General features: G+C 39.0%; 6 protein-coding genes and 1 long non-coding RNA gene across 15 annotated transcripts; 3 read left to right on the forward strand and 4 right to left on the reverse strand.

Annotated features, from left to right (window-relative positions):
• Positions 1 to 1218: 1218 nt before the first annotated feature.
• Positions 1219 to 2808, reverse strand: LOC6620599 (AT-rich binding protein). Its single transcript, XM_032725001.1, has 2 exons — positions 2600 to 2808; positions 1219 to 2540 (listed from the first exon to the last, which is right to left on the reverse strand). The coding sequence occupies exons 1-2, from the start codon at positions 2777 to 2779 to the stop codon at positions 1560 to 1562; spliced, it is 1161 nt and encodes a 386-aa protein (XP_032580892.1). The 5' UTR covers positions 2780 to 2808; the 3' UTR covers positions 1219 to 1559.
• Positions 2809 to 4539: 1731 nt separating this feature from the next.
• On the forward strand, positions 4540 to 8233 carry LOC6620593. Of its 3 annotated transcripts, XR_004362432.1 has the most exons (3): positions 4921 to 5077; positions 6636 to 7090; positions 7328 to 8233. XR_004362432.1 is itself a non-coding variant. In XM_032725003.1 (2 exons), exon 2 carries the CDS (start codon positions 7780 to 7782, stop codon positions 8137 to 8139), a length of 360 nt encoding a protein of 119 aa, XP_032580894.1. In that variant the 5' UTR covers positions 4540 to 4695; positions 6636 to 7779; the 3' UTR covers positions 8140 to 8233. The 3 variants fall into 3 exon arrangements, 2 of the variants coding, with proteins under 2 accessions (XP_032580894.1, XP_032580893.1); XM_032725003.1 differs by lacking the exon at positions 4921 to 5077 and adding an exon at positions 4540 to 4695 and having other exon boundaries at positions 6636 to 8233; XM_032725002.1 differs by lacking the exon at positions 4921 to 5077.
• On the reverse strand, positions 8227 to 12064 carry LOC116800180 (protein suppressor of forked). Of its 3 annotated transcripts, none has more exons than XM_032724998.1 (9): positions 11703 to 12064; positions 11319 to 11641; positions 10862 to 11137; positions 10500 to 10803; positions 10008 to 10199; positions 9529 to 9942; positions 9364 to 9471; positions 8613 to 8913; positions 8227 to 8555 (listed from the first exon to the last, which is right to left on the reverse strand). In XM_032724998.1, the coding sequence occupies exons 1-9, from the start codon at positions 11736 to 11738 to the stop codon at positions 8308 to 8310; spliced, it is 2202 nt and encodes a 733-aa protein (XP_032580889.1). In that variant the 5' UTR covers positions 11739 to 12064; the 3' UTR covers positions 8227 to 8307. The 3 variants fall into 3 exon arrangements, with proteins under 3 accessions (XP_032580889.1, XP_032580891.1, XP_032580890.1); XM_032725000.1 differs by having other exon boundaries at positions 10404 to 10803; XM_032724999.1 differs by lacking the exon at positions 11319 to 11641.
• Positions 12065 to 17520: 5456 nt separating this feature from the next.
• Positions 17521 to 20381, reverse strand: LOC116802161. Of its 2 annotated transcripts, XR_004362532.1 has the most exons (3): positions 19029 to 20381; positions 18357 to 18525; positions 17521 to 18297 (listed from the first exon to the last, which is right to left on the reverse strand). It is a non-coding gene; the product is annotated as an uncharacterized LOC116802161 (long non-coding RNA). The 2 variants fall into 2 exon arrangements; XR_004362531.1 differs by having other exon boundaries at positions 18357 to 20381.
• LOC6620590 lies at positions 17525 to 21443 on the forward strand. The gene is made up of 2 exons (XM_032725547.1): positions 17525 to 18260; positions 20381 to 21443. Exons 1-2 carry the CDS (start codon positions 17932 to 17934, stop codon positions 21381 to 21383), a joined length of 1332 nt encoding a protein of 443 aa, XP_032581438.1. The 5' UTR covers positions 17525 to 17931; the 3' UTR covers positions 21384 to 21443.
• LOC6620591 lies at positions 21400 to 25099 on the forward strand. 3 transcript variants are annotated; one of them, XM_032725549.1, is made up of 3 exons: positions 21400 to 22099; positions 22848 to 23050; positions 23124 to 24454. In XM_032725549.1, exons 1-3 carry the CDS (start codon positions 21583 to 21585, stop codon positions 23181 to 23183), a joined length of 780 nt encoding a protein of 259 aa, XP_032581440.1. In that variant the 5' UTR covers positions 21400 to 21582; the 3' UTR covers positions 23184 to 24454. The 3 variants fall into 3 exon arrangements, with proteins under 3 accessions (XP_032581440.1, XP_032581441.1, XP_002044796.2); XM_032725550.1 differs by lacking the exon at positions 23124 to 24454 and adding an exon at positions 24517 to 25099 and having other exon boundaries at positions 21542 to 22099; XM_002044760.2 differs by having other exon boundaries at positions 21542 to 22099; positions 23121 to 24454.
• LOC6620592 lies at positions 24001 to 25371 on the reverse strand. Of its 2 annotated transcripts, none has more exons than XM_032725555.1 (2): positions 25114 to 25371; positions 24001 to 24734 (listed from the first exon to the last, which is right to left on the reverse strand). In XM_032725555.1, exons 1-2 carry the CDS (start codon positions 25348 to 25350, stop codon positions 24627 to 24629), a joined length of 345 nt encoding a protein of 114 aa, XP_032581446.1. In that variant the 5' UTR covers positions 25351 to 25371; the 3' UTR covers positions 24001 to 24626. The 2 variants fall into 2 exon arrangements, with proteins under 2 accessions (XP_032581446.1, XP_032581447.1); XM_032725556.1 differs by lacking the exon at positions 24001 to 24734 and adding an exon at positions 24910 to 24995.
• Between the last annotated feature and the right edge of the window lie 25 nt (positions 25372 to 25396).

The following is a 25396-nucleotide window of genomic DNA, read 5'->3' on the forward strand; positions in this document are numbered from 1 at the left end:
AACTATTTCTTTATTTCTTGGCGTTGTCCTTAGTCAACTGACGGGACATTAGTTCGACTCAAAAATAAAACAACAATTTTACTATATACTTTATATGGTCGGAAACACTTAAACGCGGAGGACCCAGTGTAATGGTAAGGGCTCGTTTCTCGTACTATTGCGTAGGGCAAATACATTGGATACTCTACTCTTTGCCGAATGCGATATGCCGCTAAAGTGGGTCTTCGAACAAGAATATGACCCCAAGCACACCAGCCAAGGATTAGTTCCAAAATAAATATGTATGTTCCTATTTGGAGTAGGCTGCACTCCCATCGATAATCTTCTGCGCATATTAAAAAGGCAGTTGTAGCTTTTCGACCAACAATGAAAAACTTTGGACAGTATTTAAGAAGTCCGGGACCAAAATATCCCTAAAACCGTGCCAGGACCTGGATGAATCCGTGCCAAAACGTTGAACAGTTGTTTAAAATAAAGAATTTAAGCATTTTATGAAGTGGTTAATTAAGTTAAAAACTTAATTGTAATTTTTTTTTATTTTCTAAAAAGTGCATGATTTAACCTTTCTAAAAGGGTATTTTAGCTCTTTTAAAACCCTAAAATTGGGAATTATTCAAACCTTGATTGGGCAAGTGCTATTTAATTTTTCGCAGCTGTATATGTGGCCATATATGTACATATATATATTGTGTTCCTAGGTAAACAAAATAACAGGTCTAACCTGTAACTGTAACTGACACTATTTCAGCAACCACTAGAAATGTCCCAGAAATCTCACTGTCCTTAGAATCCATTTAAACTTAAAGTAAAAGACTTACACAAGGGCGACTGATCGGTTTTAACACATTGCGAACCAATTTACTCTAAAACAAAACTCACAACGGTCTGGACAGCAACATATTTTTTGGTTGGGCTTAATTCCGTCCCGAAAATTTTGGTCTCCTTTACATACACATATGCCTATGTATGTATAAGTGATTGCATGTACACTTAGAGCGTAAAAGATAACGGGGGGTTAACATAACCCCGCTTAAACATTTACATTACATTTACAAGACAACCTAAGCCTACATTATATATTTGTATATTTATATATTAATTATGAATACATGTTATATATATTTATATTATATAATTATATACAATATATGTGTATTCATTTGTAGATCATATATATATATACATATACACGATATATACAATATATATATATATATATATATATATATATATATATGTATGTCACTTGCCTGCCACAATGTTGACGAAGTGCTAAATTTCAATTTACAGTCAGAATTATTTAATTTACTCAATATAAAGTCTATAACTTTATTGAGTCTTAGCAAAACCAAAGACATTATGCAAGAGACAAAATGTACAATATTTTTGTGCACACCTTACCAATTCAACAAATCTCTGTGGCTCCTTGCACAATGAACGTTTTTTGTGGCAAGCAAGCAATTTTCTTGAACTTAAATCAACATTTTCAAACAGGGTTTTTTAGAGATGCTATGTGATTAATTGGGGAATCTTTGAGCTGGGTCTGTTTAGTCTATAGCCTAAAAGCGCTGCGGCAATATCTCGCTTTTGATGCCTCTCAGTGCGTGCTTTTTTTTTCGGTGCGTTGATAGGTTGCACGACTGCTTGAAGGACGCACTGCACAGTTCGCAATTGAACCGCCGCTCCTTGCTGTGAACTACACGATGCAGCTCCATTCTAGACTTATACTTAAACTTCAAACCACAAGTCTCGTAATCGCAGACGTACCACCGTTCTCCGTCATCTGAAGACACAGCACTCCCGGCGCTGGCCGTCGTGCTGTTAGAGTCCTTAGGCAGCTGTTCCTGACTGGCGGCTAGCATAGCGGCGGCCGAAGGAACGACAGACATGTTTAGTTGCTGCTGCTGCTGTAGAGCATTAGGGGGCGTGGTGCTGACCGTATTGGAGGTGCTGGTACTGGCGCTGACGCTAACAAATCCGGACGCTGGCGGTGGAGGCGGTACAGGTGGTGGAACTAGCTGTGGCAGATGGTAAATGGTCCCACCAGCTGCAGCAGCAGCCTGCATTTCGGGTGTAAGTGTCAGACTGCTGGGCTCTATCTTAATGTCGATGGCGCTGTTGCTACGTGTAGTTCCTTCGCCTGTGGATACCACAGTTGCGGCGGCTGCAGCGGCAGCTACCGCATTGGCATGGAGTTCAGCCAGCTCCTTGGCAACATCCCGCTGCTGTTGGAGCTGCTGGTGAGCATGTTGTTGTTGAACCTGGTGCTGCTGGTGCCCGTGCTGCTGAGACTGTTGTTGTTGTTGCTGCTGCGCTTGCTGTTGTTGCACTTGGTGTTGCACCTGCTGTTGTACTTGAACCTGCTGTTCGTGCAGTTCCACCTCCCGTTGTTCCTCCTCAGAGTACTTGGTTGAGCAGGTGTAAAGGGCCAGTGGCACACTGATCGCTGTCGCGCCTTGCTGGGAGCTGCTTCCTGGCGTTGCTGCTGCCGCCGCAGCCTCCACATCCGTTAGGCAGTAGCTGGATGTACGACTGTGTTCCTGTGCAAATAGACCAAGGTTTATAAGCCCTCCGCCAAAAAAAAACACACGAAGCATACCTTTGCCACCCCGTGCAGGAAATTATGCTCATCCTGTATGTGCTTCCAGAACTGATCCTGTGTCTGAAGCTCCTCTTGGCACGTGTGACAAACAATCCAGAAGCTATCCCCCGACAAACAGAACTCGCCAAGCTTGGTGTAGATCTTGTTGTTCTTGCTGAGGATGCGCGGAAAACCCATTGCGTTGTTGTGTTTGACTAGCTCCTTGTGCTGTCGTTTGTTTATGTTTATGTTTTTATTTTTTTTTTTGTTTTTGTTTAGCTATCGGGCGAATAGGCACTTTCGATAGTATCGATTAATCATCATCCTTCTTCGATGTCTAACTTAAACGCAACTATCGCCTTGATGGTAAAGAACAGATATTAGATATTTCGTGAAATTCTATATATCGCGCGTTAATTTAAAGTGTACACTTTACAGCATACACCGTTATATGAAATCATAAAAAGCTTTTAATTTTATGCCAACGGAGCCATATGCAGCTTGAAAAATTATTGCTAAATAAATGGAATTTTGTGACGAAATATATATTACAACAAATTAAATGCGTGCTAAATAATATCAGAATAGTAATTGCAGCTTGTTATATAACTAAGCTACTTCTTGCAATTGTTGTCAACTAAATTTCAATGCTCCATAAAAAAACTTTGATTAGCAATTATATTCACAAGCGATAGAACGCATGTACATAACATGCGAAACTTTGATTAAATCCTTAAAAAACATTGGTTTCCTCAATAGGACACTCAAAAAACCAAAATACTTTTATAGCATTTTAAAAATCTCTTATCGATATATCGATTAATTAAAAATTTAAACTTATATGTAAATAAAAGCCCAGAATCGCGAGTTTTTTTTTGCGATATCAAATAACTTTTGTATGGAATACTTATACCTTAAACCATTTTAAAAAAGCAGTGAAGTACCCGAACTAATTTTCATACCCTTTACTCGTAGAGTGAACGCGTATATTAGGTTCCTTGAAAAGTATTTAACAGGTAATAGGAACCGTTTCCGACCCTATATCGTATGAACGTTTTTTATTCTTTTTATTCTTCTTAGTTGTAATAATACCCGTTATTCGTAGAGTAAAGGTGTATACTAGGTTCGCTGAAAACTATGTAACAGGCAGAAGGAAGCATTTCCAACCATATACAGTATATATATTCTTGATCAGGAAAACTAGTAGAGTCGAACTGGCTGTTTCCGTATGAATGCCGAAAAGGACTACTTAGCATATTCATACTAAAGCACTCATATTCTGCTTTCTACAGCATTCGCTTTGCTGTTTGAATAACTCCATCATTCTCGCATTTTCATTATCTGAGTAAGAAATATATAATAGTCGCGGTATCAGAATGCGGCGTTCTCTCTTACTCCTGAAAGAGTCAACCGGCTGATGTAGTTAGAACACAAGCATTATGTAGATATTGTTTTAAATAAGTTACTGCATACTACTGAATTAAATTTGTAGTGTTTTGATTATTGTTAAGCATTGATTTAATGTGCTTTGATTACTATATAATCGATGTTTTTGAATTTGCAGTTATGTATATAAATTAATATATGTATGAATTTATAACGTTACCGAAAAATATTTAAATACAAGCTTAAAGCAAAAGTATTGAGTACTTGTTATTGAAAAATTTAAATAAAACAAGAGAGGCACTTTTTACATTATACCCTTCTACAATACACATTTGTGCATTCATATGTAAAATGTGAAATATACATGAATATGTACATATGTACGATTATGGAATCGAGACTAAGATGGGCGTGGATTGCCGAAGAAGGGCTTGAACGAGATGCCAATGCATGTATACATGTTCATATGTGTGACTGTTATTTTTATGCGCCATTTCAAGCCAGCTTGTTTCCACTGCTCTTGCAGTTGCTTCTTTTTTCGCATTTCCATTTTTACAACCTGAATAACTCCAGTCGACTGAGTCCAATTCACGCTGCGCAACCGCAGTCGCTGGTTTGTACGCTGGGGGGATAACATCTTGCGCTGCACTTGCCGACGTTCTGTCCAATTTCGGGCAGCTTAAAAAGTGAAACCACCCCTGGGAGGTGACTACGTCAAGTGTCTACAGGTGAGCAGCCACAAATCGCGTATGGGTTTCTTCTTAGGCCTGCCTTCTGCGGACGGGGATTAAGGGATTAATTAATTAATTATTGTCGCTCTTGCGTGGAAAACGAGTAGCTACACAATATACATACATATGTATATATGTGTGTACTTACATATCTACATATGTATTTAGGTATGGGCGATATATTTTCACCTTTTGTCTTGTCAATCAGTGTGCAGGCAGAGTAAAAAAAGTTTCAGAAAGGAAAAAGTTAATGCAAATCGCTTCTTTCTAGTTTTGTTTTGCATTAGGCTTTGTCCGATCGTCAAAGAAAAGCATACATGCATAATTAATTAATAAAAAGGCTGCAATGTAACAGACATAAAGAAGAAAGTATACATACGTACGTACATACATCATACATCATATGTAAACTTTTTGTATTACTATCAGAGTTAATTTAGTCGTGTCAGTGAGAAAGGGAACAAGGTAGTTGTAGTAATACGTTAAGTTAAAAATTAAATGCTGAACTAGCGTTAAAACAAAAAAGAATGCTATAATCGAATTCCCGACTATCAGTTACCCATTATTCAGCTAGTGAGAACACGAAGTTTCATCATTTTTCTGGAATATCTATAGATATTGGGGAATACAATGAGTAAAGATTTAAAAAGTGTTCCAAAGTATGGGCGTGACCGGTTTGGAGGCTTAAAGGCATTAGAATGGGCGTTGCAAAAAGTTTTTTGATTAGCCTTATAAATTTTTTATCAATTTCCAAAAAAAATAGTTTTTGCCACACCCATTCAAGCCCCAACAAACCTCAAGGAACTGCCCCGCCCACACTTTTGAAAAATTTGTTGATATTTTTTCATATTTTTATTTGTCTTGTAAATTTTTATAGATTTGCAAAAGGAAATTAAAACTTTTTCCCACGCCCTCTAACGCCCTAAAAACTGCCACGCCCACATTATTGAAAAATTCTTGTATATGTTTTCATAATTGAATTAGTCTTTTAAATGTCTATTGATTTGCCAACAACTTTTTACCATGCTCACTCTAACGCCCTAAAGCCGCCAAACCGGTCACGCCCACACTTTTGAACAATTTTTAAATATTTTCTCCTTTTATTCCTCAATATCTACGATATCCCAGAAAAATGAAATTGGGTGTTTTCCATCTGTTTCTGTTAATAAAGTGTATTCGTAGTATTCTTAGCGATGTAACGTTCTGTATTTGCATGCTCTCAGATAGTAAATAGCATTTGCATTTTGTTGGTGAGAGGAGCAGTGCCCCAGAATATACAGCCCCAGTCGAGTATTGTAGAGAGAATAGGTTTAAAGTTAAGGTTAATTAATTTTTTGTTTTTAGATTTTATTATGATGGTAAAGTCGTCGAGTCATGCGTAATTTAATAGGCTATTGTGAAGAAAATTACTAAAAGTAGGAGCCTTGTGGAATGCCGTTTTGCATTGGTTGGTAGGAGGAGAGGTCGGAGTTGATGTGCACAAGTATTTTTCTATTAGTCATGTAACTTTTGATGTAGTTTGTTATTTTACGTCCAGTTTTCCAAGCTACTAGTTGCTCTAGGATAGAGTGCATCCAAAGAGACTAGAATATTATTATTCTCGTATCTACTAGAATATTATTATTCTTGTGTCTTTATTCGAAATCTACTTATATAATGGATGTATGGTTTCTCCTGGATATAGCTCAAGATAGCTAATAGGTGGTCTATTAGAAGTAGACTGTCTGTGTCCGATTTCCCTTCCTTGAAACCAGTTAAATCCACAACAAGATTAGTTTCTCGTTTAATACATTTTTCAATCACGAAATTGATTAATAAAAAATCCAACTTTTACAACAAAAATGCATCTATCAACTTTTCATCTTGTCTCCAAACCTAGAACTTACAATTGAAAGGGTAAACACCAATAACACTATCCTTTCCTCTTCTGGTTTTAGGTTGCACTCTCCCGCGGATAGGAATCGATGAGATGCGAAGACAGTGTGGCAGGATTTACACTTGGTATTGCGCCGGGGAGCTGTATGGCATTGAATGATCATTGTGCGGGGAGCGTCCCTTATGCGCTTTCTCCGAATCACGAATCGGATCACATGGACGTGTGGCACTCCGACTGGCAGGCGCCTGGAGCTGATAGCAATGACGGAGCCAATCCTGAGGATGACCTCATGCATGATGTGCTAGCTGAGCAGCGCTCAAATGGCAGGGATAATGAACTTAACCATCAGCTTGTGCAGCATAAAATTTGTTGAGGACTCGGAGTATTTGCGTGATCCTGGAGAATTTTTATTCGTTGCGGTGGACCAGAAGAACCTGTCAAAAATGATTGCAGTACGCCAGAAAATTTAGAACAGAAGCTAAAAAGCCCAAACCAGTTCCAGATTCTACAATGCAGGTTCAAGTGCTTCCCAAAATAATACCTTTATAGGAATGTAAAAACATGTGATGATTTGTGGCGAAAAATAATTTTACCGTACTAGTTTTTGATACCTTTGGTATATGACTTTGGCTTCCTCACTTTTGAATATTTCTCCCTGTGCATAAAGTAGTCGCCTTCGTCACTGCGTTGAATATCACAGTTATAAAATGAAAATTAAACTTATTCTTATCGCAATTCAATCTTCTTCCCCAGGAGGTATCACCCGTTTTAGAGGGCCAACGTCTAACGACCCACCATATACACCGCCTGATCGATTTGTACCGCTCGGAGCATCGTCTCTGGAACCAGTCGCATTCCTCAACATGGAGCTGTGCCGCGACTCCTGGCGTAGGATAACGAATGCCTGGAGTACTTATTGCTGCCGAAGCTTCGGCGTGACGGAAGTTCGGATCCGCGTCTCGACGCTGTGTCAAAGATTTCTCAAGCAAAGGAAGCGCTAGGAGGCGGACTGTGAATTGGATGATATTACCAAGTTTACGCACTTTGAACAATTGAGCTTCCTGTGCAAGCAGCAATCTTTATAAAAACGGCATCGTCACTATGCCCGAGAGAACTGCCGTCTACTACAGCTTTACGAACAATATCCGGTCCTATGGCACAATGCACACAAACGGGTTCGATGGGACGCTCTCCTGGGTCTCCAGATGGCATCACGACTTTCGGGGATTAGCCTGTCGCCCGTGGTTATCCAGCGACGGTTGCAACCGCTGCGCAAGCGATATCGACTGGAAAAGATAAGCTATCTGCAAAGTGTGGTGGAGGGAAAGCAGGCCGAATTTATATCCGGATTCGAACACTACACGGAAATCGAGTGCCTGCACAAGCACATCGACCCTTATGTGTGTGCTGTTCGTAGAAAGATTTTTGAGAATCTAGTAGGTCACCAAATCCATGTGCAGAGCAACTGTGAAGTGAAAAAATTGGGTAATGCTAAAAACCAGGAGATGAGAAAACGCATAAAAGAAGGGCTAAATGAAGAGAAGAAGTTGCAGTTGATTTCTTAAAGGAAATTTTGAAAGTACCACAATGGACAATGATGCCAAAGGCATGAACGCTAATTCCGAAGCACCTTCCAACAAAACGAAACCTAATTAATGTGGTTTGCTTTATTGGATTTCTTGTAAATACATAAACTGAAAGAAAAAAGTGAAAATATGTTTTTTTAACGTTCCTTAATTAGACTTGGCGAAACGCTTTAGCTGCCGCAGGCGATATATATCGTGGGAGGGCGGCACAGCGGTCTGCAGCTCGTCGTCACTATCATCGCCCCCAGGCAGCAGTCGTCGCCGGCGCGGTGGAATGGCCGTAACACTGTGCTGCACCCCCGTATACGTGCTTGTGTCCACGATCCAGTGAACCGACTTAGCCAGATCGAAGATCTTAGGCGACAATTCGTTGTCTCCATTCGGTTGCGGTGCGGCTAAGTAAGATAATTGTTCAAAGTAAATTGAAGGGAATTTCAATCAGGTACACTCACAGTCCGGAAGATTGAGACGCATGAAGATATCGAACAGTAGCTCTACGCTAACGAACGGTCCACGGAAGGAGTTCGGTGGAGGCAGGGTGGCGCACAAAGCGGCCAGAGCTGGCGGTTGCGGAAATACACCACCTGCAAGTGGATGGGCACCAGGATGAGCACATGGACGCGGCTTAAATGGAATCATCTGGGAGAAATCTGGACGTGGCAACGGTGGCGTTGCCTCGCTATCTGTCTCGACCTCTCCGGTGTTCTGGCTTTGAGCTCCACCACCCACCTTGTTCAGTATAATGCCCACATTCTGCAAGAACGGAGGTGATCGAACCGAGAAAAGTAAGTAAAGACAAACATTTTGTGAAGCATGTGCCAACAAAAAAGAGCACTATACTGCACAGAGCGATTTATAGGTAAAATCGTACTTGCATAGACCAAACAAGATCCTATAAAAAGTATTGTAAAAAAGTTCTGCTATCCCTTTCTTGTTCGCACATATAAAATAAAATAAAATAGTCGTGCTCTTTCATTTCAAATGAGTTCCTACAAACTGTCTCAAATTGGAAAAATTTTAATGAATGTACTCAATTTTCAAGAAATGTCTTCAGACATTCAACTGTTATGGCGATTACTACACGATCACATGTTATCGTTTGTTGTAGTATAACAAGAAATTCCAATTATTTCGCGGTTATGGATGCTAGCTTGTTTTGTTTGTTTATGTTTTTATAAATAAGTAAATTCGGCGGTTACGCACCTCAGCATATCCTATTGACTTGAGCTCGGTGCTGGTGCAGGGGTAAAGGTCCAGAAATTTGTAGCGGTCAACCAGCTGGGCGGTCTCCTTGCCCTCATACTCTTTAAGCTTTAGACAAAAATTATTATAAGATATTTATAAAAAAAAAAGTAGTAAAAGACGTACGTTCTCGAAAACGGCACTACGGCGACGTTCGACCTTAACGATGCTGGAGAGATCCCCAATATTAGACTCGAACTCGAGGAAGCGATTCCAGACCTCAACACTCTTGTGCGGCGACAAACCACCTGAACTAAGTACCCGTTCAAACAGGACGCGCGTATTATTGTCCTCGTTTAGATGGGACAGGTAGTCAATGTAGCACATCACATACTCTGGACTGCCACCAAAACGCTTCAATCCCAGCTCGAAGATGCGGAACGCAATTTCTTTGTCCTTGGAGCAATAGTACTCCATCAAAGCAGCGGCCACGAAAATGTGATAGCGCGACCTTACGTCCTCTCGAGCTTTCTTAAAAATGCTACGGGCCGACTTGATCCCCTCAGCACGACGGGCGAACTTCATGTACTGAACATAGACCTGGAGTATTCCATTTCAATGGTATCAGATATTTGATGAAACATATTCAACATGTGTGTTCCTACCAATGTGGGATCAATGTCTGGCAACTGTAACAGCTTGTTGTACATGGAGTGCACCTTCTCGTACTTTAGCCGTCCTTCTTCAAAGTCCGCATAGGCAAAATATAGCAACGCATTTCGGTTTAGCACGCCGTTTATAGACCGCTCCAGTATATTAGCGCACTCGTCCGCAAAAATCTTGGCCGCCTGGACGTCCTGCAACGTTTTAATAAGGAATTAAACATGTAAATACACAAAGTTCGACTTAGTTATAAAGAGTAAAACGCGTGCGGCCTGGCCAGGGGCAACGGGGCAAGCCACGGAAAGGCATCTGTGTTGTGCCACTGCGTGCTCCCTTACCCGAGGGGCGACACTTCTCAGCAAACAAGAGACTATATTTGATTCGTTTTTGGTTTTGACCTTTGCCCACCACCAAGCAAAGGGCATAACCCGCTCTATTTGATTCACTACAGTAACGCAGAGAATAGGTGAAATGTTTTCAACACTAGTACGCACGCCTTTCTCGGTGAGCACGCGAGCACTGGTGTCCAGGAATTGGGAAGCCTGGTGCCACACTGCCGGGTGGTGGGTGAGCACCAGCAAACATTGCTCTGTGGCGAACATGACGCGACGGGTGACTAGGGCCGTATCTTCAGTGCGCAACGGATTAGACTTCTCATACGTGATAAAGCGCTTCCACAGCTCCACTTGCTTCACCTCCTCCTTTGTGAGTGTGGGCGGGACGGCTGGCAGGTTGCGATTGAGACCCTTTGTGTGGTATTCCAACTCTTTGGCAACACGACGGGCGTTCATGTAATCCCTGGTTTAAAGTGGGAATTTAGAAAGAACATTTAGCAAACGCTGCGTGTAACACTCACTTAGATCGCTCCAGACTCATCTTCTCTGATATAATAGGGTTTATGTTTTGCTCGAATGCGATATAGTCCTTCCACAACTGCTCGATGCCCACGATAGGTGTGACTACCGCCTTTTGATATACGCGGCGCACTGCTGTGATCTTCTGGTTCTCAGCATAGTTGCCCACTGCTTCAACGCCCCGCAGAAAGTATATGTAATCCTGCCAGATGCTGAACGAGTGTAGATCCATGCCGATTTTCTCCAGTGCAAAATCATAAGCCTGGGCCATTTTTTCTCTGAGAACAGAGTTAAGTCCAATAGAATAAGCGTGTCAGAATTAAAAACATGTTGTGCATCGAAAAAATCAATATGCTTTAAACAAAAAAAAAATTATTCTTTCGCTGCATTGCAAGTTTTGACAACAATTATAATAGTTTCTAAGATTTCAAATTATGTTAAATAAGGTAAAACAGTTACTTGTGAGTGCTTAGACCCGACTTGGTTTCCTTCACGTAGGTAAGATAGAGCTTCCATAGGTCGATGTTTAAAATCTTGACTAGGCAGCGTTGGAAAAGTTTCTCTACGCGTTCGTAGTACCGGCAGCGCATCTCCATCTCAATGTATAGCTTCCAGTACCGAGCGGTTGTCGGGAACACATTAACTAGCGACTCGTAAAGGCTGCGTACTTCGTGGATTGGCCGCGTTTGGGCCTCGCGGATCATGACACTCCAGGACTCGATGTCATAGGGCCGCAGCTCCACCACTTGCTGAGCTCGCACCAGGCGCTCCATGCCCCATTCCTTGTCATCGATAAGTAAAACTATGTTGTTACCATCCAAATAAAGCCCATGTTTTACTTACTATGTCGACTTTGATAAGGTCTCTGGCCGAAGACATTGCTTATAGTCTTTGCAAGTTGTCGTTGTATTTCCTGGACAATTTGCCTCCGTTCTTTTGGCCCTTTTGCCTGTGTATTACTTGCGCTGCTCCTTGGCTCGGGAAAGTTCCTTCCTTCCGTTGGACTTCCTGTTGGTGGATTCGCTACGCAATCACCTGGAGCAACGCTTGGATGCCGCTTTTCCGAATTCTGTTAGAAGTGTTGCAATGCGGCGGCTTGGATATCGACGACTGATTGGATGAAACTGCGATAGTGTCATCGCCAATCACATCGCCGGCCTTACCATTGAAACGGAAGATTTGCGAGGTATGTGTAGGACAGCGGTCACTAATTATAAACAAAAATAAGATATATGGTTTTAAAATCCGTTAAAGGTACTAAATCTGTAAATTATGAATTCAAGCAGTAGCAATATATATTATAGCCGGTTTCCACTAATACATTTTTTTTTACGCGTACATTGCTAAGATGAAGGTTGTTAACAGATCTTATATGTTATACTTTGACCCGTTTCTACGTCTAAGTTGTACAGTTGAAGTCCAAGGTAATATTTAATTAAAAGGCTTTTTTAGGACGCCTAAAATTGTATGCCTAGTAGCGTAACTAGTTAAAAAATGTTCCAGTTTACCTTATAAATTATACATTAAAATAATATTACATAAAATGACGTAAGGTATTCTTGGTATTGTGGTATTCGAACAAAAGGAACTATGAAAACATACGAAAATATTTTAATTTAAGCCAATAAATTGTTCTCGAATGTTTTAATTACGAGTCCGAGTGATAACAAAATTCAACAAGGTAAACGGTACCTATTTTTTGCTGAATATAAATAATAGAAAGAGAAACGCACTTTTTTCCAGCAACTCTAGTGTTAAATTGTTCTAAGAATATACATACACAGAAATGTGCTATTGAAATATAGTTGCGCTAAAATTTTTTTTTGTTGTTAGCCTGTATAATGTTGAGTGTTCAACATTCCAACAATTTAACAGTTTAAGGAATACCCAGAATCTAATCCTAGGAATAGATTGGTATATTTATAGGTATTTTTTCAGTACCAGTATACGGTCACATTGGCGAAGTGTCAAAAAAAGTTTTAAAACAAACGTTAAACAATCAAGAGTGGCAATCAAACAAAACAAAGTGCATTTATTAGCCGAGAGATAGTATAAGTGTCATTCATTGAAACTGATTGATTAAACTGCCAAGGTAAAAAAGATACACACACACATGTGCGTGTTCCAGGAGAGCAACACAATCATTGCAGACGCAGAGGCCAACAGATGTTGATGTCTTAGCGGTATATTTGGAGTAAGAATTTGTAATGACTACCCTCGGTTTTGCTAGTTTTCTTTTTTGACACTACGGAGAATAAATTTTGCATCGCGAATACGAAAAGCTGCAGGTCGTGTGGCTGGTTGCTGCTTAGTTTTTTGTTCTCCTTATTAATCCTCAGACCGTTTATTATCGATAAGCTAGTGAAAAATATTAGCGTACGTGCGCCACTCTCCCTTTCCTAATACCTTTGACTTTGTGTGTGTCTGTGTAATAAGCGCAATAAGTGTGTCACACACGCGGTTTTGTATTTCAAAGTGGAACAAACACTGTGTGTGTGTATTCCTTTCACATACGCACGAACACCTTACCTATGCATTAGGTTTTCCTCTGTTCTAATTGTGCATGACTTAAGGCTCAATTTAGCGGCATTTGTCTTTTCCGTTACCAAATTCTTCTGTCCCACATTGCGGTATTGCCTATTTTTGAGCAGCGCACACTGTTGTTGGTATGATGCAAGAAATATAAGGAAATCTTTCCGACCGTATAAAGTATAAATTTTCTTGATCAGGAATAGCAGAGTCGATCTTGCCAGGTCGGTCTGTCTGAATTAACGGAGAGATCTCGTGAACTCTGTATATAAGCCCGACATTTGAGTTTAAGTACAGCTGTGTTCAAAAAAATAGCAGTGCGACGGGAGCTAAGAAATACAAAGGTATTTTTCCATATCCCTTTTCGGAATATACTTTTTATTCCACTTTTTTTTGTAAAATGGAATGTGTAGATAGGGAAAAAAAGAAAACACCGATAGTTTTTCATGTTATTTTTTTTTATTTGCATCATAAGAATAGCTGTGTCTGGTTTTAACCAACGTAAAGTCCCGAAATTATCAATATTTTCTAAAATGTTAGTTTGGTTAAGTTAATTCATATATTTAAAAGGGCAATAAATTAAAAAAAAAATAAAAAAAATATATTTTAGTGGGTAAAGGACACCACTGTTCCCACGAGAAAAGAATGTTAATGTTACAGCAAAGTCTATCCTTTTGCATCTTTTAGGGACATAAAGTCTGAGCTGAACTTGGGAATCGGCAACGTTACTATTCAGAGATGACTACTGAATCAAAATTTAAGTGCGAGGAGTCCACGAAAGGATCTCCTACTTAGCTCTAGGCATATTAAGGCAAGGTTAAGCTCCCCTAAAACCTACCTAATCTGTCCAGTCTCCAAATGGCGTAATATCCTTTGGATTGATGGGTCAAAAATAGTGCTATTTGGTGGAACTGGTTCACTGCAGTATATCTGATGACCTCCAAACACGGAGTACCACCCAAAACACTCACTGATGACTTTCAATCATGGTGGACCAAAAATCCTGGTATGGGCTTGTTTTTCTACAATGGTATGAGTCCATACCATATGATTTATGGTATTATAGACCAAAACGCATATGCAAATATGCTTAGTGATGTCTTACTGTCATATTCTGACGAATATGAAAAACTGTCGAAAAACTCCGCGAAAAATGCTATTTTAGTGAACACCTGAATTTCTGCCTATTATGTATGTTGTTTCGAAACTATATTTTCGAAACTATTGAAGAAATAAAAGTGATACATTTGCTTTATTGTTTAAAATTAAATACCTAACGATATTATAAAAAAAATTTGACCATTAAAATTGTTAATCATAGGAATTTTTTATCTTAAACTCGCAGGTCTCAAGCACTGCTATTTTTTTGAACACAGCTGTATGTACCCTTTTTTTTGGCGGAAACCCATTTAATGAACACAGAAATCAGCTGTTGAAACAGCTGTTGCACGCACAATAATGTCTGCAATAATAAGTTTTTCCATTGATACAAATATTTATATATCTTTTGAACCAAAGACAGTAGAATTACTAGTTACTAGTTATACTAGTTATAGTTAACTAGTTATTCTAGTGTCTTTGTTTGAACCATATCGTTTTTTTTTTTTCATTCTAAAAAATGAGTTTTATTCAGTGTGGTTTTTTGTATTTGTTTTTGGCTGTGAAAACTAAGAAAAAATCGCTCTGCCCGTTAATACCTTAAAAATGTAAGTAGTCATACTGAAATATTTTTGTTATAAAACTTTCGAAAGGGATTTAAAGTGAATGCAGCCAAACGCATTCATGAAATAGACCTCATTTTGCAGCTTATTTAAGTCTTGTTTAGATAGTTATAATTAAAAAGTGAATTTTTCGCGATTTTGGAAGAAATTTTAGTCTTAGGACCTAACACTAATTTTTCAAGTGCAAAGTAATTTCAGCCAAAAGGGAGTTAACGAAGGCTGTTGCTAAATTTTTTCATTAATTTGTTATTATTTTTGTGGTTATTATTTGTAAAGTAATTTAATATTCAATCACTACCATGAAATCAGTTGTTTTTTTTGCTTGGACTATACAATTAATCATACGAAACTAGAGAAATTCCTATACAAAATTAGTTAATTTAATACTAGCTGAGTAACGGGTATATCATAGTCGGGGAGCTCGACTACAACATTTTCTCTTGTTTTTCATTTTTTTATAGTCATGTAAATTTCTATTGATTTACAAAATCAAATTTTTGCCCACTCCAAACGCCGCAAACCTCCCAGAATACCACGACCACACTTTTGAAATTTTTTTTTTTTAGATTTTTCTTCGTTTTATTGTTTGTCTTGCCAATGTTTATCTGTATACCATAAACACTGTTGCCCCGCCCGTCCTATCACTTTCAAAACGCTCAAAACGGGCACGCCCACACTTTTAATCAATTTTTAAATTTTTTCTTTTTATTGCCCAATATATTTTGGTAAAAAATCGAGAAATTTCGCGTTCGCATTCACACTAGCTGAGTAACGGGTATCTGATAGTCGGGCAACTCGACTAAAGCATTCTCTCTTCTTTTTCTAAACAATTTAATGGATATGACAATCAAATTTCAAAGTTTCTCCCTCGCTCTCCCAATAATTAAGAGAAAATCTACAATACCCGTTCCCTTTGTCTTTATAACGTTAATTTTCCTAAATATACAAGAGACAGAGATAATTAAGTTGGAAATTGTCAATATATTCCCAAACGAGTTTGGTTACTTTAAATATCACTTTATTTAATAGATGGAACATTAAGTGCGTTCTGTCTGTATTAGCAAAATATTTAGAACACTAATCGAAAAAACATATAAAGTTCCGAATCAAGGTCTACGGATAATTAAAACATGATTGCTTCGAAAATCAGCAAATCAGAAAAGAAGGAAAGAAAAGAAATGCATACATTATCTTAACTTCAAAGCTTTTATAGTTTTCGAGATCATAGCGTCCATACGGACAGACATTCATTACCACACCAATTCGGCTAGTGATCCTAATCAGGAATATTGTACAAATATATGTATATGTATATCCCATAAGGCCAAATCGTTTCCATCTGCCAGTCACTTTAGGGTTAACTATCCTCGTTTAAAATCGTACTGCTTAGTTCTAAAGAGCATAAAGATATTTCTGAACATGGTACCAGATGTTCAATTCTACGACATCGAAATACAAAATACAAAGATACAAAATACTCGTAGAGTAAGAGGTAAAAGAGTAAAGAGTAAAAGATTCGTTGAAAAGTACATAAGTAACAGGTAGAAGAAAGCGTTTATGGTCCGTTATAGCTAGAATGTCGAGATTAGCCAAATGGTACCATGACCACTCTAACGCTCACAAACCGCCTAAAACTGAAATTTTTTTTCATGATTTATCGGTCTTTCTGTTTTAGTTTGCCAAAAATTTTTTGACACGCACACTCTACCGCCCACAAACCACTCAAAACTGTCACGCCTACATTGGAACAATTTTTAAATTTGTTTCTATTTCTAAAAAATATTGAAATATGTCGTTCACACTTCTACCTGAGTAACGGGTATCTGGGGAATATCTGGGGAACTCGACTATAGCATTCTCTCTTGACTATAACTCAGTTCACTTTGAACCTTTAATGCTACGAATTTTCTTTATAAATATGTGGTACATTTTTTTTAAATAATCCCTGGGACATCGTTACATAGTGTCTTTCGACGGCTTGCGAGTTCTTGCTCCTAGATTGTATAACTCTGGATCTATCCAACAACTCTATTAACGATTTTTGACATAGTTCGTTCTGTGTCATATTTTATTGTTGTTTATCGTGAGACGAGATATGCAAATTGGACAGATTGGCTTCTAATAAAGGGGTTGTTATATGCAAGATGTTCCAGTTACAATGGTTAACGACATGAACGTTGGTAATTTTTCTATTGAGGGTGGTCCACGCCCACTAAGCCTAAGTGTCTTTAGATTGTTGGGTGTGGAAGTGAATGTGGAAGTGAATGGGGGCAATGCATGTGAAAGTGGGTATGGTTGGGTGTGTTTGTCGGGATCTTTTCAATTAAATTTGTCGTACCCTGAATTTTTATTCACAGACTAGTACATTAGTGGCAATGTCTTGATAATCCAGGTTAAACATATATTCGTGATTATCGTTTTTTCAGAACCTTTATTGTGTACCAAAATTATTTTAGTGGTTATACATATTTAAATGGTTATTTTTATTTTTTAGAGGGTATTAATAAATACAGTTCAGTAACCCAACAATTCAGCTTTTAGTTCATTTTCAACTCCAATCCGTCGTCGAACAAACAAAAACAAATCGCGACCTGACGTGATAACAAATAACCGCAAACTGCTGTTGCTAACATAAATTGTATTGTTCGACTGTTCAATAAATGTTCAATTATATCCCGAAACAAAAGCGACGAGGAGAAGCCATCAATGTCAACCCACGCAGTTTACCTTGTTGGCTCCGACGAGCAAGTTGGCTTGAAGCGTGCTAACGGTCTATTATATCTTTTGGCTTGATGCCGTAAAATTGTCCAAGGGCCTGAGGCATGTGCTCCTCTGTCGGCCTGGTTGTAGAAGGCGTTGCTCTGGGCAGTGGAAGCCAGTATTTTTCACGAATGACCATGAAAAGAGAGTACAATACAAAGTGTTTTTGGCCGGATCTCTTTTGTCACGAAGTAGCTAACCACTATAGGGATTACAAGTTACAATGCCATTTGCAGCAGCAGCTTGGATCTGGATGTGTATCCCGAAATGCAAGCCATCGGCGACGAAAGAGGATACCCTGGGTGAAAAAATCTCGGGAGCCTGCTTTATTAGCGTCAGGATATGTGCAGTTCCGCGATGTGTGGCCAACTCATGTGCATTACTTCCCCAGGTTTGGTGGTGTTTTAATTATGGGTGGATATAGCCAACTGAAAATTTGATAGTTACTACCATAAACATGTTGAAAAAATCATACAGCTTAATTTACGTAGATATGGCTTCCGCATGTCTAACGCTAGTGATTTCACTCAATATGTTTCACACGTCTTCATTCCAGCTGATGGCAGGTTGTTTATGGTGTCAACACTCTTTAAGCCAATACCAATACCTTATAGCTTATTTTAGCTGTTGAGAGATTTACTCCCCTGGAGGTACCCCTGCCATAAAAATGGAAAAACAAAGCAAACAAAGAAACTCTAAAATAACATATTAAGCAAATTAATCACAAATACCTCCCAATGCGATAAATACAAGAGAGAACGTGATCCTAATCAATAATTAATATACTTCATTGCGGCGGCTACGCTTACTCCTGCCTGTTACCTGCCACCTATACCTGTTATCTTCCTACCTTTTAAGGAATCGTTTACTTTGGGAGTACAATATACCTATAATAAGGGCTGATGTGAATTTGCATTCGAATGAGAAAATATTATATCAACAATTTTGTTCATTCGGCACAGAATATATGAATATGTATTTGCCGTTTTGTGCGGGTATCTAGTATTGAAGGCAATCGATTATAGCATTCTCTATTGGTAATCACGCCGTTTCCAACCCCACAATATATTGTAACTATTTCTTTGGCCCGAACGTCTCGATAAAGCAATTTTATCCCTTGTCGAAGTTCACAGCCGTATCTCCCTTGACTTTTACTTACTGCACATCGTTCGCATGCGTTCAGTTTCTCGATGACTGTGTCGCTTCCAGCGATTGACCTGCTTTTACAGGCCTCCTTGTAACGTTAATTTCTGATATCTCTATTCTCCAGGTCTAAGTGTCTATTGTCTTTGGTTTTACTGTTTGTCCCGCTGAAATTTTAACATTGGACCGTTACTACCTTGCGACTGGCACGTAAACGCTCTCTGTACTCTTGTCTTTTCGCTCTCCGGTCTCTCTCATTTCTTTCTTTCCACCTTTATACAAGCTTTTTGCCATATTCTTGTTCTTCAAACTCAATTCATCCAAATTGTTTGCGTTTCTGGCAACTGCATTTGCACGGAGTTATCTACCTGCTCACAGTCGATCTAGGTCCTAATGTTATATACCAAGCAACACGAAAAAATTTAAATCTTTTTTGGTAGTCCAATCATAACTATAGCAGAAGGTGAAAGAGTGAATATTAAAAACATGAGAGAATGCTGTAGGATATCTGGGATAAAGATAAATAATATGAGAAAATATTTAAAAATTTATCAAGAGTGTGGGCGTGACCGTTTTAGCGTTTTGTAGGTGTCCCACGCCCCTCCACCCGTGGCCAATACCGATTGAAATTGGCAAGACCAGCAATAAAACGAAGAAAAATCAAAACATTGATCATGATCAAGAATGTATACCTTATATGGAAACGATTTCTTCTGCCTGCTACATACTTTTCAACGAATCTAGTAACGGGTATAAAAATTACATCACACCATATAAAATCAATTTTACTCACTGAGATTAATTTTTACACACGTTAATCGTAGAGTGAAAGGGTATACTAGATCCGTTGAAAAGTATGTAACACGCAGAACGAAGCATTTTCGCTCACAAACCGCCCATAAGTGCCACGCCCACACTTAAAAAATATTTTGTTAATTTTTCATATTGTTATAAGTTTTGTTAATTTTCTATCGATTTGACAAAATTCTTTTTGCCACGGCCATTCTAACGCTCACAAACCTCCCAAATGTTTTGATTTTTCTTCTTTTTATTGTTTATTTTGCCAATTTTATCGTTACACCAAAAACACTTTGTCCGCGCCCCACCTTTCACCTACAAAACGCTCAAAACGGCAAAACGGACAACACTTTTAAAAAATTTTTAATTTTTTTCTCATTGTATTCCGCAATATTTATCGATATCCCAGTAAAATGATGAAATTTTGCGTTCGCATTATTACTAGCTGAGTAACGGGTATCTGATAGTCGGGGAACTTTGTCGTGTTTTCACTTGCCATTCTAATTAATGTTTTGTTTGGTTCCATTCTATTTTCCGCTCATGACTAATTGGTGCTTTCACTAATTGCAGATCCGACGATACTACCTATTCGTCTCGCAGCCAACGTCCAGTGTGGTCTGGTAAATTGTCTGACGAGACTTACAACGACGCAGTGCGTCGGATTAGAAGTGCTCATAGTTGCGAGCAGCTACGCCACCTGGTCAACAGGATTCCATGGAGAAGGGAGAGCCAAATTGGACCCAGTGATGAGGTGCAGGTGGCCTCCGTGCACGGAAGCCAAACCAGGGCCTGGGGCCGCCTCAATTATAAGATAAATATTAATAAGTGTCCCGCGGAAAGCCCACAACAGCAACTTCCGGTGAATTTCCACGGCTATTTGCAACTGGCCAGCAGCTATTACGAACGGGGGTTACAGGCTAATATAAAGTACCTGCAATCGATTGGCCAGAGAAAGCGTAATGCAATAAGGCCAGCGACGGGTTTACCCTTTGACGAAGTGCAGCGTAACGAGAGTCCGGCTCAAGAAAAGGCCAGTCGACTGGTGACGTTGCTCAAGCGTTTGCCACGCAAGGCCAAGAAGAAAGCAGGCGACCACGGTATTTGGGTGAACATAAGAACAGTAAAGCGAGAGGATCTGGAAAAAGTGCAAAGTTCGGATGAGAATTCGGACTTGAACTCAGAGCTGAAATCGAACGCAGCTTATCAGCTTACTAGCATGTGTGATTATAGTGACTTGGATTGTACAACTTCAGAATTGGATGAACCAACAGGAGCAGAAGGAGAAAGAACTATAGAACACACACTGACTGCAGCAACGATCCAAGCTGCTGTCCAAGTCCCACACACATCCGGTGACCAACGACGTCTCTATGAGATCATCGACAATCTAAGCTACCTGAGTACTGGGGAGGACAGTTGTCGCAGGCAGCAACTGATACTGACCTTGCCCCAGATTACGGTCACTGACTGCACCGCTCAACAGGTGGCGCCGCATAGCACCAGCTTCGACATTTTTACAATGAAAATGCCCAATGAAGATAGACCACCGAACCTTGATCTGAAAGCGACATAGAATCAATATATATAAAAACAATCGACAATTTAATCGAATAAAATCGCATTAAATCAAAAAGAACAAAAAAACTATAGCAAAACCGACAGCAGAACCGAACAGATTTCAAAAGCGCGCGCACGTCAGCGGACATCGTTTATATGCTTAGTACAAAAAACAGAAAACAAATAAAAATTAGCGACGCTCGCGCTTCCGAACAATGGTTGTTGCTGTTGTCGCTGCCGACGTCGTTGAAAGCAACAGTAGCAGAAGCGGGGTCAACGAAAGTAGTGGTTCCCCAGTGTCTCCATCATTTGTAGGTTCTACACCAGACACTGCTGTGGTTAATAACAATTATACTGATAAGCACACCACAACAACAAGGGCGGAACAAGAGGCGCTAGATGACAGTGTTTCCCGCCAGCAACCGTCAAGGAATACTCAAAAGAACCTTTTTCAAAAAAAGGTAAAAATCAACACAAGCGACATTGATAACATCAAGAACAACAACATGACTGATGCGGCCGAAGCAACGACAACGACGGAATCGACGGGGTCAATGGATGCCATTCCCACCAAGAGTGCCGTCAGCCAGCGAAACGTGGATATCAAGATAGAAAGGACCAGTAACATAGAGGCGGTCACCCAACAGTTAACGAAGAAGATGCTCAAACTAGATCTTGGCGGCAAGAACCTCGACGAATACTCACTTAAATCGCCCAAGTCACCTATAGCTGGTTAGTATACCAATTTAAGTATTACATCAATTAATTATAAAGTGTGATTGTTTTTTGACATTTGTATTTCGAGGCAAAAAAAAACTCAAATAAGGAGTACGTATGATTGTATACATATACAATCTATGCATACTAGATTCGTTGAAAAGTATGTCACTAGTAGAAGAAAGTGTTTCCGACCATATAAAGTATATATGCCATTATCACCATTTCTATATGCCGAAAACTGAATTGTATCATTCCCACTCCCACCTGCTGAAGTGGCTAGACTACAGTGTTCTCTTGTTGTTACAAGCAGACCATAAAAAGTATATATATATATAAAGTGGAAATTATAAATGTCTGCTTGAATTAAGCTATATTTCATTGGGGTCCTTTATGTTCTTCACCACGAATTCGTTATATAGCACGAGTATTAACATATCAATACCAAATTGTGTATTCTTTAATAATTCGTCGTCATCTTTAATATATATACTTTTTTATATTTTTACAAAATTAAGGCTTAGTTATAAAATTTCTTTGAAAATAGGTACCTTATCAGGCTATTGCTCTTGCATTTTTTTTGTTTATTCCCATATGTACGTCAAATGCTTGCGCCAGAAATCTGACCTTACTTCTAGAATAATTCTCCTTGTGGAGCTCTTCTTATCGCACTAATTCATTATTTCGATTGCTTTCTGTTTACGGTTTATTTCTCGCTCACCCTATTATGAATTGTCTTTTATATATTATTTTGTGTTTCCAGCACGATTGCCGCATCAAACGTCGATAACGTCATCGGTGGATTTAGAGGACAGGAAGACATTACGAGAGGCCTTATACCAGGGAATATTTCATCGGCACCGCCGTACTATTTTTGCCGTGGGCAGTTTCCTGCGTATGCTGCGCAGCCGCAACTCACAATACAATACTATCCGCAGCTCTTCGGAAGGCGAGGACATCGATGAGGTTAGATAAGATCTAAATACCCTATGAACCCTATGTATGATCCCACGCAAATTCCGAACATCTCCATCAGCAGCCGAAGCATCATCCGCAGAAACCTGAGCAGTCACAAGAGCACCTCCAGCCGCCTGGTTAAGAAGTAACAACCATATACGCAACATTGCCATTTGAACAACAGGGACAATCGGATTTGCTTTAAATGTCCCTGCTGCTTGAGTTGAATTTTGCTTACTTACGAATATTTTAAAACGTCGTGCAACCTTGAGACTAGCCTAGCCCCCTGTTGTGTTAGCATGTAGTGAGCCATATTAGTTTCGTATTTAGTATTATTGTTGACGGACTGAGGCCAGTCTTCATCATCTGCAGGGCACGGAATCAATATTTTTCTAAACTTCGCAGCCTTATCACGTTCATTATTTAAGCAGATTTATACATTTAAGTAAAACAAAGCTGCACCTGAACGTCTTACTTCTAACGTACTTCAACCAATTTAATTGTATTGAGTTTGCATTGTTTCAGCGCCCAGCACTGTAATTAAGCCAATAATTTATGAGAACATTCCATTCGTTTGCCTAAAATGACTTTGAATTATGCACTTCAAAGTGAAACCTGAAAGTCCTTTGTAATCAAATCTATTTTGGAGCTAGGCAGAGGGAACCTAACAATGATAATCTGGAAATTATGCTCACAAACAACACTCCTACACATTTACATTTTCCAATTGAATTCCAATTGAAATTGAAATTGTTTTTTTTTCCTTTTAATACTAGTCAATATGCTGAGGACTTAAAATCTGTTAAATTTTTCAGAAATTATTGTTTAATGAGCACGAAATAAATAACCAAATCTTTGTTATTAGTACAGTAAAAAAGGTAAATCACAAAGTGCTGGGCAGCAATCGTAGATATCAATTATAAGTTATGTGCTTGTAATTTGTTAGATTTTGTTTTTTCACTGCAATGGGAACAAAACTTATAAAGCCGCATTAGAAAAAATTAGAAAATGATGTATTGTGCGTCAACACCTAAAATATATTTAGCTACTATATAAGCTTTAACCATACGTATATGTATGTATATTGATATATTGGAATGAACATGTCCTAGTTATACAACATATATTGTTGTTGTCTCCATTAACCTATGAAATGTAAATTATTTTCAGTTGCGATTCCACGTAGAAACACAGATTTATTAAATAATGTTAAACATATTTTAGAGCTTTTTTGTTGTTCACGGTACCTTATATATATAACTAAAATTATTATGTAGTTATTTAAGATGATTTTGTACAGGACAAACATTCATTATCAATTCATGACATAAAAGATTCGCTAGACCATTCCGTTCCGTAGTTTCTCCCCGATTTGATGTCGATTGGACGAAGAATAAAAGCTTACAAATGCTAGTCACTGCTTGACTCTTGTTTAATTATTAATCAGAGGTCGCATTTGATCTCTCGTCTTGCAGTTCCTTAAAAGGCGCGGCTCGAAGCTTATGCGATTTCCGCACCTCTTCGATTAATGTTGACTTATACTACGAGTATGAGCTACGAATTTGATCAAATTTGATGCATGTTGTTAGCCAAATCCATGCCAAGAAAACTTAAGATTAAAGGCTGGCGCAGTCCAGGAAGGAGGCAAGGATAAAGGTGTTCCCCAATTTCCACCCAGTGTTGCTAGAAAATCCTGGTAAAGCGTGGTAATGATACAATTAGACAATCAGTAAATATAAAAAATCTAGAAACAGGATGACCAACATAATGACGGTTCAAAAATCGAGTGTTTGTTTCTTTGTATTAGATCGTCGAAATCTTGGAAACAATAAGAGCTAGACATTTCTAGTTCCCACAAACTTTTTGTGGGGTATTAGCGGTAAATATCGCATTCGCGGCGTTTATAATTCGATACTCAATTAGTCCACATAAGTATTCGTTGATTTTTTTAAGTCTGTAATTGTTTGTAGTATAAGACTTATTATTGTTTCATGAAAAAGTCTATTTAAATCTTCGTACAGACCGTCTATGTTAAAATAAAATGAAGTTCTGATGATACTTTGATGACTCACCTTTGATGGTGCAGCGGACACCACGGAAGTGTTCTCATCGACGGCCTTTTGAATCATGGCCTTCAAGTCAGCCACTTCTCTAAGCTTCTGCGGGGTGACCACAACTTTGTCCTGTGCGATGGGTAACAAAGGTGGTGCCATCAAGTGCTTCGGCGTCACTATTTGGCGGCGCCACTTTATGACAGGTGCTGCAAACGCCGAGGCGAAAAGCCACATAATTGCCAACTGCCATCGCATCGTGTTAACAATCAAATGAAAGCTGAAACTTTTGAGATATAGCTCG

Source organism: Drosophila sechellia, chromosome X, assembly GCF_004382195.2.
Source record: "Drosophila sechellia strain sech25 chromosome X, ASM438219v1, whole genome shotgun sequence".
NCBI classification, from domain to species: domain Eukaryota; kingdom Metazoa; phylum Arthropoda; class Insecta; order Diptera; family Drosophilidae; genus Drosophila; species Drosophila sechellia.

What these genes read in the sequence shown, in the direction of transcription:
- LOC6620599 (XM_032725001.1), bottom strand. Translation starts at nt 2,779, where the DNA reads ATGGGTTTTCCGCGCATCCTCAGCAAGAACAACAAGATCTACACCAAG. An exon ending in TCCTGCACGGGGTGGCAAAG is followed by an intron (nt 2,541 to 2,599) that starts GTATGCTTCGTG and finishes CTATTTGCACAG; the next exon opens with GAACACAGTCGTACATCCAG.
- LOC6620593 (XM_032725003.1), top strand. Translation starts at nt 7,780, where the DNA reads ATGGCATCACGACTTTCGGGGATTAGCCTGTCGCCCGTGGTTATCCAG.
- LOC116800180 (XM_032725000.1), bottom strand. Translation starts at nt 11,738, where the DNA reads ATGTCTTCGGCCAGAGACCTTATCAAAGTCGACATA. An exon ending in ACCTTATCAAAGTCGACATA is followed by an intron (nt 11,642 to 11,702) that starts GTAAGTAAAACA and finishes ATCGATGACAAG; the next exon opens with GAATGGGGCATGGAGCGCCT. An exon ending in GTAGTGCCGTTTTCGAGAAC is followed by an intron (nt 9,472 to 9,528) that starts GTACGTCTTTTA and finishes TTTTGTCTAAAG; the next exon opens with CTTAAAGAGTATGAGGGCAA.
- LOC6620590 (XM_032725547.1), top strand. Translation starts at nt 17,932, where the DNA reads ATGTGCTCCTCTGTCGGCCTGGTTGTAGAAGGCGTTGCTCTGGGCAGT. An exon ending in CATGTGCATTACTTCCCCAG is followed by an intron (nt 18,261 to 20,380) that starts GTTTGGTGGTGT and finishes CACTAATTGCAG; the next exon opens with ATCCGACGATACTACCTATT.
- LOC6620591 (XM_002044760.2), top strand. Translation starts at nt 21,583, where the DNA reads ATGGTTGTTGCTGTTGTCGCTGCCGACGTCGTTGAAAGCAACAGTAGC. An exon ending in GCCCAAGTCACCTATAGCTG is followed by an intron (nt 22,100 to 22,847) that starts GTTAGTATACCA and finishes TTGTGTTTCCAG; the next exon opens with CACGATTGCCGCATCAAACG. An exon ending in AAGGCGAGGACATCGATGAG is followed by an intron (nt 23,051 to 23,120) that starts GTTAGATAAGAT and finishes CATCTCCATCAG; the next exon opens with CAGCCGAAGCATCATCCGCA.
- LOC6620592 (XM_032725555.1), bottom strand. Translation starts at nt 25,350, where the DNA reads ATGCGATGGCAGTTGGCAATTATGTGGCTTTTCGCCTCGGCGTTTGCA. An exon ending in TGTCCGCTGCACCATCAAAG is followed by an intron (nt 24,735 to 25,113) that starts GTGAGTCATCAA and finishes ACGCTTTACCAG; the next exon opens with GATTTTCTAGCAACACTGGG.